This window comes from Mustelus asterias, chromosome 4 (genome assembly GCF_964213995.1).
Source record: "Mustelus asterias chromosome 4, sMusAst1.hap1.1, whole genome shotgun sequence".
Classification (NCBI taxonomy): domain Eukaryota; kingdom Metazoa; phylum Chordata; class Chondrichthyes; order Carcharhiniformes; family Triakidae; genus Mustelus; species Mustelus asterias.
In genome coordinates this window covers 112,971,313-112,986,542 of record NC_135804.1, presented here as the reverse complement: position 1 = coordinate 112,986,542, position 15,230 = coordinate 112,971,313, and the positions used below count along the sequence as shown (strand labels likewise).

Genomic DNA, 15,230 nt, shown 5'->3' with positions numbered 1-15,230 from the left:
GGCCTACACGTAACTCCAGGCCCACAGACTCTTAAGTGCCCTCTAAAATCAATCTGCTACAGAAAAGTCAATTAAAAATCAAACCAGGTGAACTCCCAAAGACACATCTTGCCCAGTTGGTTCTGCAAAATCCTCCATGTTAATATTTGGGGACTTGTGGTGAGCTGTCCCACAGACAAGTCAAGCAACAGCCTAATATAGTCATGCTCACCCTGTCATACCTTAGAACCAATGTCACAGACTCCTTCATTGCCATTCCGAGGTATGTTTTGTCCTGCTGACAGGGTAGATCCACCAAAGGTGGTGACAGTATTATATAATCAGGAGGGAACTGGAAGTCCTCAAAGTTGAATCTAAAGCCTATGAGACCTCATGGCATCAAGTCAACCATAGAAAAGAAAATTTGCTGCTAATCATGTACTGCCCACCCTCAGCTAATGAACCAGTAGTATTGATGACCAGGAAACCATTGTCAATTGTTGAAAAAACCCATCTGACTCACTAATGTCCTTTAGGGAAGAAAATCTGTCACCCCTCCCTGGTTTGGCCTACATGTGACTCCAGAGCCGAAACAATGTTGTTGACTCTCAACTGCCCTGTGAAATAGCCTAGGAAGCCACCCAGTTGTATCAATCGGTACAAAGTCTCAACAAAGAAATTAAACCGGATGGATCACCTGGCATCGACCGAGGCACCAGAAAAGACAACGGCAAAACAAACAGCCCTGTTGACCCTGCAAAGTCCTCCTTACTAATATCTGGGGCTAGTGCCAAAATTGGGAGAGCTGTCTCACAGACTAGTCAAGCAACAGCCTGACATAGTCATCCTCACAGAATCATACCTGACAGATAACGCCCCAAACACCAGCATTCCCATCCCTGGATATGTCCTGTCCCACCGGCAGGACAGACCCAACAGAGGTGGCGGCACAGTGGTATGCAGTCGGGAGGGAGTTGCCTTGGGAATCCTTAACATTGACTCCGGACCCCATGAAGTCTCATGGCTTCAGGTTAAACATGGGCAAGGAAACCTCTGGCAGGTTACCACATACCGTCCTCCTTCGGCTCATGAATCAGTACTCCTCCATGTTGAACAACACTTGGAGGCACTGAGGGTGGCACCAGGAGAGCCTGAGAAGAATTGGCTTGCACTTTGAGTTAATTAACTCTCTCTTTCTCCACAGCTGATGCCAGACCAGAATATTTCCAACATTTTCTGTAAATATATGGTTTAATTGCATATTTGCACTGTTATCAGGCCAGAATGATTCAATTCAATAGCCTTCGCTGAGTTTGTGAGGATATAGAATTGTAGAATAGGACAGTATGGAAAGCAACCATTTGGTCCATCAAGTCTGTGCTGGCTCTTTGAAACACGAATCCAGTCAGCCCCATTCCCCTTCCCCATTTCCCTGCTAGCATTTGTTATAAGTATTTATCAAATTCCCCCCCATTGAATCTGTATTTGCCACCCTATAAGGCATTGCATTCCAATCCTAACCACTCATTGCATAAAAATAGTTCTTTCTCACGTTGCCACTGTTTCTTTTGCCAATAACCTTAAATCTGTGCATTCTGGTTATCATTCCTTTTGCCATTAGAAACAATCCCTCCTCTTACTATATCTCCATCCTTCATGACTTTAAACACCTCTATCAAATCTCCTCTTAGCCTACCTTGCTTGGATGTGAACATCACTAGCTTCTCCACTCTGTCCATGTCGCTGCAATCCTGCATACCTGAAAAGAATTCTTGTACACCTGTTCTGTGCCATCTCCAAAACCTTCATGTCCTTCAGAAAGTGTGTACCTAGAATTGCACACAAAACTCTAGCTAGCTGAGACTGTGATGTGGAGATGCCAGCGTTGGACTGGGGTAGGCACGGTAAGAAGTCTCACAGGTTTATTTGGTAGCTCAAGCTTTCAGAGCGCTGCTCCTTCATCAGGAGAGTGACTCACCTGATGAAAGAGCAGTGCTACCAAATAAACCTGTTGGACTTTAACCTGGTGTTGTGAGACTTCTTACTGTAGTTGAGACTGAACTGGTGTTTATATAGCTTTGGCACAATTTCCATGCAGTTGTACTCTGTCTCCGTTTTTATACCCAGGATCCTGCATACTTCATGAAACATGAACTGCTTTGTTAACATCTCCTGCCGCCATCAAAGACTTGTGCACAAACCTCCCCCCCAGGTCCTCCACCTCAACTCCGCACCCCCCTCTGTTTAAAACTATACCAATTAGCATGTATTATCTCTGCATTCTCCGGACAAAATGCATCAACTCACATTTTTGTTGAATTTCTTCAGTCGGTATCCTCTTGAAGCCTATTTGCTATCTTTCTCCATGTTTCTCAGTACAACACTTCAAGGTTTGGTGTCATCTGCAGCATGTAAAATTGTGCCCTGTACCCTCCAGTCCAAGTTATTCATATACATCAAAAATTGCAGTGGGTCCTCCAATTGAATTTGGACAAATTCATAATTTGCCCGCAACAAATTCGCGATGGTTTTCCTTTCAGTCTGCTTGTCCAAGTGACTGTTAACTTTCTCCAGGATTACTGTTTGTAGAATCTTTCCCACCACCAATGTTAAACTGACTGGTCTCTAATTGCCAAGTTCATCCTTTGGCCCATTTTTGTTTAAAGAAATATGTAATATTTGTAATCCTTCAGTTCTGTGGCACCATTACTGTGCTTAAGGAGCATTGGATTATTGTAGCCAGCACCTCTGCAAATTTCTATCCTTGCTTCCCTCAGCAACTTAGGATGCATTCCATCTAAACTTCGTGAGTTAGCTACTTTTAAGTTCTCGCAGCCTTCTTGGTACCTTTTTTTTTTATCTCATCCAGTATCCCAGCATTATAGTTTCTTGTATTATAAGGCAACTTTCAATTGTTTGAGAGTACAAATTTGTCTCAACCCATTTGAACTATTTTCATTAGATGTACATCTTCTCAATTTTGAGGTTAGCCAAACCATCAATTTTTCATTAAAATTTGAGGTTCACTCGAATTTTAGGTTCAACGTTTAATGTAGGTAAAAATTCTGTTCCACTGTTTAATATTCATTTACTTTCACAGGAAATTGATGATGCTTATTTGTCATTTATATTAATGATTTAGATGAGAATTTAGGAGGCATGGTTAGTAAGTTTGCAGATTACACCAAGATTGGACAGTGAGGAAGGTTATCTAGGATTGCAACAGGATCTTGATCAATTGGGCCAGTGGACTGATGAATGGCAGATGGATTTTAATTTAGATAAATGCGAGGTGAAGCACTTCGGTAGATCGAACTAAGGCAGGACTTACTCAGTTAATGGTAGGGTGTTGGGGAGAGTTATAGAACAAAGAGATTTAGGGGTAGAGGTTCATAGCTCCTTGAAAGTGGAGTCACAGGTGGACAGGGCAGTGAAGAAGGCACTCGTCATGCTTGGTTTCATTAATCAGAACATTTGAATACAGGAGTTGGGATGTCTTGTTGAAATTGTACAAGACATTGGTAAGGCCACACTTGGAATACTGTGTATAGTTCTGGTCACCCTATTATCGAAAGGATATTATTAAACGAGAAAGAGTGCAGAAAAGATTTACTAGGATGCTACTGGGACTTGATGTTTTGAGTTATATGGAGAGGCTGGATAGACTGGGACTTTTTCTCTGAAGCGTAGGAGGTTTAGGGGTGATCTTGTAGCGGTCTATAAAATAATGAGGGGCATAGATCAGCGTGAAAGTCAATATCTTTTCCCAAAGGTAGAGGAGTCTAAAACTAGAAGGCATAGGTTTAAGGTGAGAGGGGAGAAATACAAAAGGTCCAGAGGGGCAATTTTTGCACACACAGGGTGGTGAGTGTATGGAACGAGCTGCCAGAGGCAGTAGTAGTGGCGGGTACAATTTTGTCTTATAAAAAGCATTTAGACAGCTACGTGGGTAAGATGGGTATAGAGGGATATGGGCCAAATGTAGGCAATTGGGACTAACTTAGTGGTAAAAACTGGGCAGCATGGACAAGTTGGACCGAAGGGCCTGTTTCCATGCTGTAAACCTCTGACTCTATATTATTTTGTATTCTATTTCTTGTTTTTGTATTCCTTGTCTATGTAGTATTGACTAACTTAGCTTTGTTTGCTGCATCCCATGTTATTTTGCAGGTGTAAAGCTGTAATTGACAGTAACGGCCATCGCATCAGTTGTGAACACTTCATTGTGAATCATAACTATCTACCTGAGAAACACACTAAAAATCTAAAGTACAGGTAAATGTAGAACTGTAGCACAACGTTCTTTCAGACAACTATGTTATGAGGGTTGTTGAATGTGAAATTTTATTTTTATATAGGGGCAATGCTCAAACTTTTAACAGATTTTTAAAAAAAAGTGGTGACCCCTTACATTATGGTGATTCTTTAAACAATGACATACTTTTGAGATTTTACTGCTGCAATTTATGTACTCTTGGTTCAATGTTCCACACCATTGTTGCGTAATTTGATTCTACTAGAGTTTAGAAGAGTAAGAGGCAACTTGATCAAAACCTTTAAGATCCTGAGGGGTATTGACCAATGGATGTGGAGAGGATGTTTCCTCTTGTTGGAGAATCTGGAACTTGGGGTCACTTTTAAAAAAATAAAGGGTTGCATGTTCAAGACAGAGATGAGGGGAATTTTCTTTCTCCAGGACAAGTCGTGAGTCTCTGGCATTCTTTCTCAAAAAGAGTTTTAACAACACCAGGTTAAAGTCCAACAGGTTTATTTGGTAGCAAATGCCATTAGCTTTCGGAGCCCTGCTCCTTCGTCAGATGGAGTGGATATCTGCTCACAAGCAAGGCACACAGACACAAAATCAAGTCACAGAATACTGATTAGAATGCGAATCTTTACAGCTAATCAAGTCTTAAAGATACAGACAACGTGAGTGGAGGGAGCATTAGGCACAGGTTAAAGAAATGTGTATTGAAGGCGGTCACGGGCATTTGGCCTCTGATCTTCGCGTAAGCGTTCTCCAAGGCGGCCTTCACGACACACGACAGCGCAGAGTCGCTGAGCAGAAACTGATAGCCAAGTTCTGCACACATGAGGACGGCCTCAACTGAGATCTTGGGTTCATGTCACACTATCGGTAACCCCCACAGCTTGCCTCCTGGACTTGCAGAATCTCACTGGCTGTCCTGTCTGGCGACAATACACATTTCTTTAACCTGTGCCTAATGCTCCCTCCACTCGCATTGTCTGTATCTTTAAGACTTGATTAGCTGTAAAGATTCGCATTCTAATCAGTATTCTGTAACTTGATTTTGTGTCTTTGTGTGCCTTGTTTGTGAGCAGATTTCCACTCCATCTGACGAAGGAGCAGGGCTCCGAAAGCTAATGGCTTTTGCTACCAAATAAACCTGTTGGACTTTAACCTGGTGTTGTTAAAACTCTTACTGTGTTTACCCCAGTCCAACGCCGGTATCTCCACATCATTCTTTCTCAAAAGGCAGTGGAAGCAGAGTCTTAGAATATTTTTAAGGCAGAGTTAGTTACATTCTTGATCAACAAAGAGGATAAAAGGTTATTTGGGTAGGCAGGAATGTGCAGTTAAAGTTACAATCCGATCAGCTATGATCTTATTGAATGAGGGGCTGAGTAGCCTACTCCTGCTCTTAATTTGCATTTTCGTATGTATGTTCATAATTCTTCTATTTTTCTCTTTTGTAAGGTACATTTCAAGAGGGGTGCTCATCACAGATTCTTCTGTCCTGAAGTCCAATTCTGAGCAGGTAGTGACAGTTCTTACTGATTCTTCAATTCAAGTATAATTAAAATAAAAACCCGGTCACTAAAATTAAAAATGTTATTACATAAAGTTTCTCTGAACTGGCCTCACGGTGGCAAAGTGGTTAACATTGCTGCCTCAGTGCCAGGGACCCAGGTTCAATTCCAGCCTTGGATGACCATCTGTATCGAGTTTGCATGTTCTCCCCGTGTCTGCATGGGTTTCCTCTGGGTGCTCCGGTTTCCTCCCACACTCCAAAAATGTACAGGTTCGGTTGATTGGCCATTTTAGATTGCTCTTTGGTGCCCCAAGATATATAGGGTAGGGGAATTAGCGTGGAAAATACGTGGCTTTACGGGGTAAGCCTGGTTAAAAGTCAATGCAGACTTGATGGACCGAATGGCTTCCTTCTGTACTGCAGGGATTCTATGATTCTAACTGGACAATGAAAAAAAGATATTTGTAATACTGTTAACTGTTTAAAAGGAACATAATTTACATAAGGTCAAAGCGCTTTACAACATACTTTGGTTCACTTGATTGGTCCCTGGGATGGTTAAATAAATTGGGTTATATTTTCTAGAGTTTAGAAGAATGAGAAGTGATCTTGAAACTTACAAAATTCTGAGGGGGCTTGTTAGGCTAGACGGTGAGAGATTTTTTTCTGCTGCTTCAGAAATCTAAAACATGGGGACACTGCCTCAGGATAAGGGACCAATCATTTAGGACTGAGATGAAGAAAAATTACCTCATTCAAAGGGTTGTGAATCTTTGGCGTTCTCTATCCCAGAGTGTTAAGATGCTCCATCATTGAATACATTTAAGGCTGGGATGGGCAGATGTTTGGTGTCACAGAGAATTGTGTGATAAGGGGAACAAGTGGGAAAATGGAGTTGAAGCCCAAGATCAGCCATGATCATGTTGAATGGCAGAGCAGGCTCAATGGGGTACATGGTCTCGTCCTATTTCTTGTTTCCTTATACTTTTTCTTTCTGCACTTGCGTACGTGTGCACATATATATCTAAAACTCAAAAAGGATAACAAATGTAGAATTGGAGGTGACATATTTGTAACTAGATGTCAGTTTTGTCAGATGTACCTGCTGACAAAGACTTTATTAGGTGATGAATCCAAAAGGTTTAAATCTGTGAGGTTACTGAGACAGGGTGGGTGAAAGGGCTTGGGTAAGATACTGGGTCAGAAAGTCAGTGCAGACTCGATGGGCCAAATGGCCTCCTTCTGCACTGTCGAGATTCTATGATTCTAAATGCTGCCAGTATTGTTAAACTGTCCAGGAGTTGAAAGGCAAACAGCCCTGATGTTGAGACTCAGGAAGTTCTTCATACAAAACATGCGGAATGGATTTTCAGGTAGGATAGTGAAGTAACATAACTAGAATAATTAAGCGTTTGGATGCCATGATCTTTCTGAATGGGTGAGCCCAATTTCATTGAACGGCCTTCCTCATCTGTCTTGTGAGCTTGACTATTAATCCCTCAGTGGAAAATGTGCAGTGCAATATTAATTGCTCAAGATAACGAAAAATAAATCTTTTGCACAGGCTTAACATCCAGCTGGGTATAATTGTCATGGGATACATAACATGAACTCATTTAAGTTTATTTTAAAGCAAGGTTTCTCATCATCCTCCTTTCACGGCTGAGATTGTTGTTTGCTCGTATTTAGCAAATGAACGCCTTTTGTCGCAACATTGGCTGTATCACTGAATTGAAACCTCAAATTTAGAGTCTGTTTTAGATGTTCTATTGGGTGCAGCCATGTTGATCACCCACACAGGTCTGCAATTTTTCATTCAATTGTGTGCCCATGTTATCCAATATAGAATTATGTGATAGCATGACCCAAAGATGTATGATTACACCTGACTTTTTTTTTGCCTGTACTGCATATGTGCATCCACTATCCCTTTGAAGGCAATCAAATATGTAACATTTAATCCAACACACTCAGTGACAATGTAATAGGCTGTTTAAACAGCAGACATTGTAATCCTGCCCAATTCCCACCAGAATCACCATTTTAACTCGGGAACTGATTCTGGCAAATGCACTTACAGAAACTGATGGGTTCCTCAATAATTCAAATCAGGGTCCTATGATGTCATAAAGTTGGATCTGAAGTCCGTTCAATGGCCAGTCTGCTGAGAAAATACCTGATAAGGCTGGCTTTATAACATAATATGACTTGAAAACACTATTTAAAAAGGCACTCGGCTGCAAGCACTCAGACCAAGATGTGTGTGCAATTGTGCTTTGGATTTTCAAGGAATTTCTCAGCTCAGGTTTTGATTTGATTTATTATTGTCACGTGTATTAACATACAGTGAAAAGTAATGTTTCTTGCGCGCTATACAGACAAAACATACCATTCATAGAAGGAAACGAGTGCAGAATGTAGTGTTACAGTCATAGCTAGGGTGTAGAAAAATATCAACTTGATGCAAGGTAAATCCATTCAAAAGTCTGACAGCAGCAGGGAAGAAGCTGTTCTTGAGTCAGTTGGTACGTGACCTCCGACTTTAGTATCTTTTTCCCGAAGGAAGAAGGTGGAAGAGAGAATGTCCGGGGTGCATGGGGTCCTTAATTATGCTGGCCGCTTTGTCAAGGCAGCGGGAAGTGTAGACAGAGTCAATGGATGAGAGGATGGTTTGCATGATGGATTGGGCTACATTCATGACCTTTTGTAGTTCCTTGCGGTCTTGGGCAGAGCAGGAGCCATACCAAGCTGTGATACAACCAGAAAGAATGCTTTCTATGGTGCATCTGTAAATGTTGGTGAGAATTGTAACTGACATGCCAAATTTCCTGAGTCTTCTGAGAAATTAGAGGCGTTGGTGGGCTTTCTTAACTATAGTGTCGGCATGGGGGACCAGAGCAGGTTGTTGCTGATCTGGACACCTAAAAACTTGAAGCTCTAGACCCCATTGATGTAGACAGGGGCATGTTCTTCTTTACGCTTCCTGAAGTCGATGACAATCTCCTTTGTTTTGTTGACAGTGAGGGAGAGATTATTGTTGCCGCACCAGTTCACCAGATTCTCTATCTTATCCCTGTACTCTGTCTCGTCATTATTTGAGATCCGACCCACTACGGTGGTGTCGTCAGCAAACTTGAAAATTGAATTGGAGGGGAATTTGGCCGCAGTCATGGGTGTATAAGGGGTATAGTAGGAGGCTGAGAACACAGCCTGTGGGGCACCGGTGTTGAGGATGATCATGGAATAGGGGCTGTTGCCTATCCTTACTGATTGTGGTTGTTTCTGTCTTTGCTCTAATCACTCCTATTAAACACTCACTATTTGTTCGGGATTCATTTTTCTCTCTACTTTGGATAGAGGAACATTTGCAGGACAAGGACCAGCAAAAATGGAAAATATAGTGATGAGCAGCAAATGCCCTGTTAGACACAACAGTTAAGGGAAGTTACTCATAGAAGACCTTACTCAGTCCAAAGGATTTGTAACCCAAGGAATAGCATTTTTTACCATCTGAGAGAAACTGCATTGGAAGACTGTACTCCACCAGGCAGACTGTTGTGGATCTATGCGGGTCAGTGCGGCAGGGCTTGCTGCAGCTGGACCAATGACCAGAATTTGCCAGTGTCAGAGTTACCACTGACTCTAACTTTCTTATCTATGCTCCTTATACACTTCCAGAGGGGACATTACCTGCATCTCCCGATCTACGCTACACAGTTGCATCATGCTGATCACCTGTGCCCTCTTTGCCTGGTACATTATCATTACCACAATATCAACGGCTGGAATGAGAGTGTTCTGAAATTTGCATAAATGCTGACTCCCTCATTTCAAGAATATGATTGACTTTGTGCATTTACTTAACAAGGGACCAGGAGATGAGCCAGGAACTGTTGTGAATAGAAAGAACCTTTACTCCATCAATATGCAACTAGTGTGTAAACACCAGATTAGGGTCACATAAATTGTGCCTGGTACAAGAAACCATGATGTGGAAATGCCGGCGTTGGACTGGGGTAAACACAGTAAGGAGTCTAACAACACCAGGTTAGAGTCCAACAGGTTTATTTGGTAGCAAACGCCACTAGCTTTCGGAGTGCTGCTCCTTCGTCAGATGGAGTGGAAATCTGCAGATTTCCACTCCATCTGACGAAAGAGCAGCGCTCCGAAAGCTAGTGGCGTTTGCTACCAAATAAACCTGTTGGACTTTAACCTGGTGTTGTTAGACTCCTTATAAGAAACCATCACATCCTCATCATTCTAACAGTCATTCAATCTCCCACCTTTCTACACATCCAAGAATATCAGTGAATAGCTGTTAAGATACAGGAGATGCATACAGGATTGTTGACACTTTTGCACAACTCCATGCAAGATCCGCTCAAGTACAGTTACAACTGTATCAGTCCATCAATCACAGTCACCATCAGTTCCACAGGCCTGAGGGAGACCAGATTTACGAGATGTGAAAGCTTGAAAACCCCATTTCTGCATGATCTACCAATCTACCCAAGGTGGAGCACTGAATCTAGCTGGCAACCCTACTGAGCTTCCACCAAAGCTGAAAAGGCTCTGAAGAATGATCCTTGTTGTGAGGCCCCAGCTACTGTGCCATTGGACTTTGCAAGTTAGGCTGCAGAATGCTGATGCCCTGGGCGATGACACCACACAGACCGGACGCAGACTTGTCCATATTTTGGTTTGATCCGGCAGTCCCTTGACAGGTTTTCCAATTTGTGGTATAACTCTTTGTATGATGCAAGCAAGTTTCTCTTCATAACTAGGCTCCTGATGTGTTCATCTCTGCCTGCAAGTTGCCTCAGCCATTCATTTTTTTCTTTAAAAAAGAAACTCCTGTGGAGGGGAAAAAAAACAAAATGTGACCCAGCAACTTCTCTTTTGTGGCATTGAGTAGATAGAAAGATGAAAAACATGAGCTATGGGAATGAAGATATTCATGATAAATCACCCCTTAGTCTGAAATATGACAACCACTGCGGTTAACTAGATATCCAATTGTTTGGAGAAATGCAATCCTGATTCAAGGTCAGCTCTGTGGACTTATTCCAGCATCTTGCTGTTTTGGTTTGCAATAATAATTTACCCCCTTAGCATAATATTGATGATCTCCGGATAATGGAATGATTTTTGTCACGAAAGACAACTTCCAGTGATGTATCATATTATGTCTCATCATTCTGAAATGTTTTGCGTTCGTGCAGTGAGTCTTACGGAGGCAAACAGCAGCTCAATTATGTACAACAAGACCCAACAAACAGCCATGATGTGAAAGTCCAAAATTAGGAATAAGGTTGATTGTTTAGACATTGAGTAAGCACTCAATCAATGATCCCTAACTATATGCCTTGACTTTACAGATTTCTATTTTGACTGTGCCTGCAGTGGAAAAAGATCAACCTTCTGTACGAATCATTGAGCTCTGTCCCTCTTCAAATACCTGTCCACAAGGCACCTGTAAGTTGAGATATTCTACACTTAATATCTGAACAAACAACTATTTTGTTTTGAAATCGATACCTAATCCTGTTTTCTGCATTATTTTCATATTTAAATTGATTTTTAACTGAGTGATTTACCCTAGTCAATGAATGTTGAAGATTAATTCATTTATTCTTCAAGCCCCTGATCATGTGTTCTGAAGATGACACACATGTAATCAGAGTTGCCAGCTGACTGGAACTGAAGTCTTTCACTTGCCCTGAAAATGTGACTCAAATGATCGAATCATGAACTGAAATCATTGCTCTTCCTGCTAGAAGAGCATTACATGACAAATGGCTTTAGTTGCTGTTACTAATTCAGTCATACCTGAGTAACTAAAACGTGTCGGGTAATAGAAACTGATGTGGCAGACTATAGCAGAGGGCAGAATGTAAAGACACCATGAAGTACCATAAAATATAGTGGTTATTTTTGATTTATTATTCAATTGTACAAAGTTTTTTATGTGGCGTTAGGTATTTTGCAATAAAGAAAATTAGATTCTCATCACCACAGACATCTCCCCTCCCTCCACCCCCCCCCCCCCCCCCCCCCCAAACACCACCACCATCATCATGAAAGAAACAAACCCCTGGTGGTACACTATTGGTGGTTATGCGGATGTTTTGTACTGTGACTTGACAAAACTTCCTTCCACTTCAAGGCACTTTTGATATGTAAAGGTACCTGCTAAGTGAATGGAATCTAAAGAATGAACCCTATTTCGGCTCAGGCAGGTCTTCATTCTGGTACATCGTTCTCAATTATTTTCAATCTATCTTTTGATACAGTACCTTTATAAGGTGGCATTTTCTTGGAAAAAGCATAATCTGTGGAAAACATTTGAAGGAGTAGGTCCATAAATCATTATATAGAATATTAACATTATTAAGGCATTACAAATCTACTACTTTGAAATGATCACTGCTAGATTGTTTGATTAGTGTACAAGCATTTATAAAAAGTTGAATAATGTCCCATGTAGACAAGTTGTACATTGGCATATGACAATTCCTGATGGGTGGTCAGAGATGAACATTGGTGCAGTCCTGAATAAACCCCTAGTTTGGGTGTCCTTCAGCTCTGCATGGATGAAGTTGCACAGTTGTAAGTCATTTGCAAGAGAAAAAATAAGTTGATTCAGCTCCAGTTAAATGTATGCTATTTATAATGAGTAACTATGCTACTGTATCTTGTCAGAGTACTTTAGAGGTGGCCAGAGTGACTTTGATTTCTGCTTTGTTACCCAGTTAGATAGCACCACCTGAGCCGAGTAGTCCAAAATTGTTTGCGCTACTGCATGTTGCTACTTGGGAACCATACTAGCCTGCAAAAAAATCTGTCTCTTTGTATCTTAACAGGTGTAACATTAGTTTTGTTGCTTTAAATGTTATTTTCCCCCTTGCTTTACTCCCCATTGTCTTGTCAAAAGACAATGAGTTCTGTTAGGATTTAGTTCCACAGATGACAGTAACTCTCCGGTGCCCCACTTAATTGAGCATTTCTGTGAGTGATCTAAGCAGTGTGTGTCACTATTTTTTGGGGCATGGAGCTATGGTAAGCAAATTCAGTATGGGGAGCAGTTGGGTCGGTGAAGTTGAAGCCCATGATCAGCCATAATTTTATTGAATGGTAAGGCAGGATTGACGAGCCTAATAGTCTCCTCCTGCGCCTATTTCTTGTGCTGTATACACGTGTTTTCCAGAAGGAATCACCAAAATAGCAATTGAGCGTGAGCCCTGAGAAATTCTCTTTCCAACTCTCCACTCCCACCTGCCTTTTTTGTCACCTGGTGACAGCAAGCTTTTTATTATGGTGTATTTGGCACCCCAACGATGGAGTCTTAGACATTCTGAATCGATGTTGGTCAGTACTTCATAGTGCAGTGGGAACTCTTCGGGGAGTATGCCTTTAAAAGGTGTGCAGTTTTTATTTCAGGACAAGAAAATTGTAACAGCCTCGCGTATATAGTTTAACAATACACCCAAACTTATTTGGCAAGAAGTCTGTATAACGGGATGCTAAAAGATAGTGTTTTTGCAGAGCAACTTGTAAATGTTTTGAGGAAAGCAGTATCTTGCTGCATTAAAAATAATATCCTTATTGACACCTCTTGACAATTGAAATTCACAAAGCAAAGAGAAACACTACTCTTAATAGCCAAAGAATTAAGACACACATCCACCTGTGATCAGTTTTTTAAAGCAAAACAAAAACAACCACGTGGCTTAAATTGCAGTTGATGCTCAAAATATCACTGTGGTAACCTCATTCAAAACTTAACTTGTTTTTGATTGAGATGTCAACCATTTATGTTTCTAAATTTACAATGTTCATTTTCATCAGTAAATAATGCTTTTTATGAGGTTGCATTTCTGGAAATCCTATGTGCATAAATCCCTCGTAGCCTCTAATAAAGTTGCCTATACCAAGAGCTTCCACCATAAATTAAATGTCTAACCTTGATGTACAAACTTCCATTGCTTTGGATAGTCAAGATCTATTTCAAGTACTGCTGTGGATAGGTGTGGAGCCCAGACTTTTCATTTATTTCAAAAAATTTTAAACTACGCAAGTTGGCAATGTTGCAAAAACATGGCTTTTATTCTAAAATGCGAAATAAGTAAAATCCTTAAATTTAAGCTGTAAAATGAGAAAAGACGGCATTACAAAATATTACCTGATTTCTTTTTTGCCTTGCAGAGTTTCTTTTGGTAGCACTTGAATTGCGTGTTCAGCACTGCTATTTTGCTACATCTGAATAATGTGTCCCTTTAAATTGATTTTAAAATAGATCTGGTCCACTTAACTTGCCTGTCAAATGGAACTGCCAAAGAAGACTTGGAACCTGTGGTGTCCACACTGTTTACCCAGGACAGTGAAACTGAAGAAACTGGTAAGAACCAAAGTCTTCAATCGCACACCGTGACAGGGTGAACGTTTGTATTCTGCCAGACTCTACCTGCCTCACTTCACTGATTTTGTCTTGATTTAAAATTGCCAAATTTTAACCAAATATCAGGAATTAATCTTTTTCGTACCATTTTCAGTGTAACACAATGTCAGATATTAGACGAGAATTTTTACTATTTCTGGTTTAGTGTTTTGTGAAATCAACCTTGGTTTTTCTTCCTGCTCATGTTAAAATGTGAGAATTCTTCTGAAATTGTGTTGTGTGCTCTTTGAACTTCAGGAAACACAGTGAGTTGGGCGAGACAATATCTTTCCTCATCCTAATTTAGTTCATTTTTCTTGAGTTAAATTGTGGAGCAAATGGGTCTTTCCAATTGGTGACAGTGAATGTGCGTCCATTCCCAGAAGAGCATACAAAACAAAAATACTACAGATGCCAGAAATCTGAAGCACAGACAGAATGATAAAAAGTTGATATGAGCATTCTTTCTCCACAGATGCTCCCATAAGAACGCAAATGGCAGCGGAGTAGATAATTTGGCCTTCCAGGCATGCTGCACCACTCAGTCAGACCATGACCTCAACTCCACTTCCCAGCCTGTTCCCTATAACCTTGACTTCATTAGGGTTCAAATTCAGTCTATCTCTGCCTTGAATATATTCAATGACTCAATCTGCACAGTTCTCTGGAGTAGAGTTCCAAAGATTCACAACCCTCTGAGAGAAGAAATTCCTCCCCGTCATCTTAAATGGGCAACTCCTTATTCTTAGAACTGTGGCCACTAGTTCTACGTTTCCTCACAAAGGCAAATAAAATCTCAGCAGTTGCACTGTCAAGTCCCATTAGGATCCTTTGTTTCCGTTATATCAGCTCTCATTGAGTTTAATGAGTTTAGGCCCAATTCACGTTTAATGTTTCCTGATGAGACAACCTCTTCATCCCATGAATCAACCTAGTGCATCTTTTCTGAACTGTCTCCAATGCGAGCACACCCCTCTTTAAATAAGGAGAGCAAAACTGTGCACAATACTCACAAGTGTGGTCGTACCAGCACCCTGTGC

General features: G+C 41.0%; 1 protein-coding gene across 1 annotated transcript in view; it reads left to right on the top strand.

The window, feature by feature from the left end:
- The window catches only part of chm (CHM Rab escort protein), a 130,008-nt gene that overhangs the window by 93,817 nt on the left and 20,961 nt on the right, over positions 1–15,230 (top strand). The window contains exons 10-13 of the mRNA XM_078211667.1: positions 4,150–4,254; positions 5,699–5,759; positions 11,132–11,228; positions 14,050–14,151. Of these exons, the coding sequence (XP_078067793.1) occupies positions 4,150–4,254; positions 5,699–5,759; positions 11,132–11,228; positions 14,050–14,151 (365 nt within the window). The remainder of the gene's footprint in view (positions 1–4,149; positions 4,255–5,698; positions 5,760–11,131; positions 11,229–14,049; positions 14,152–15,230) is intronic.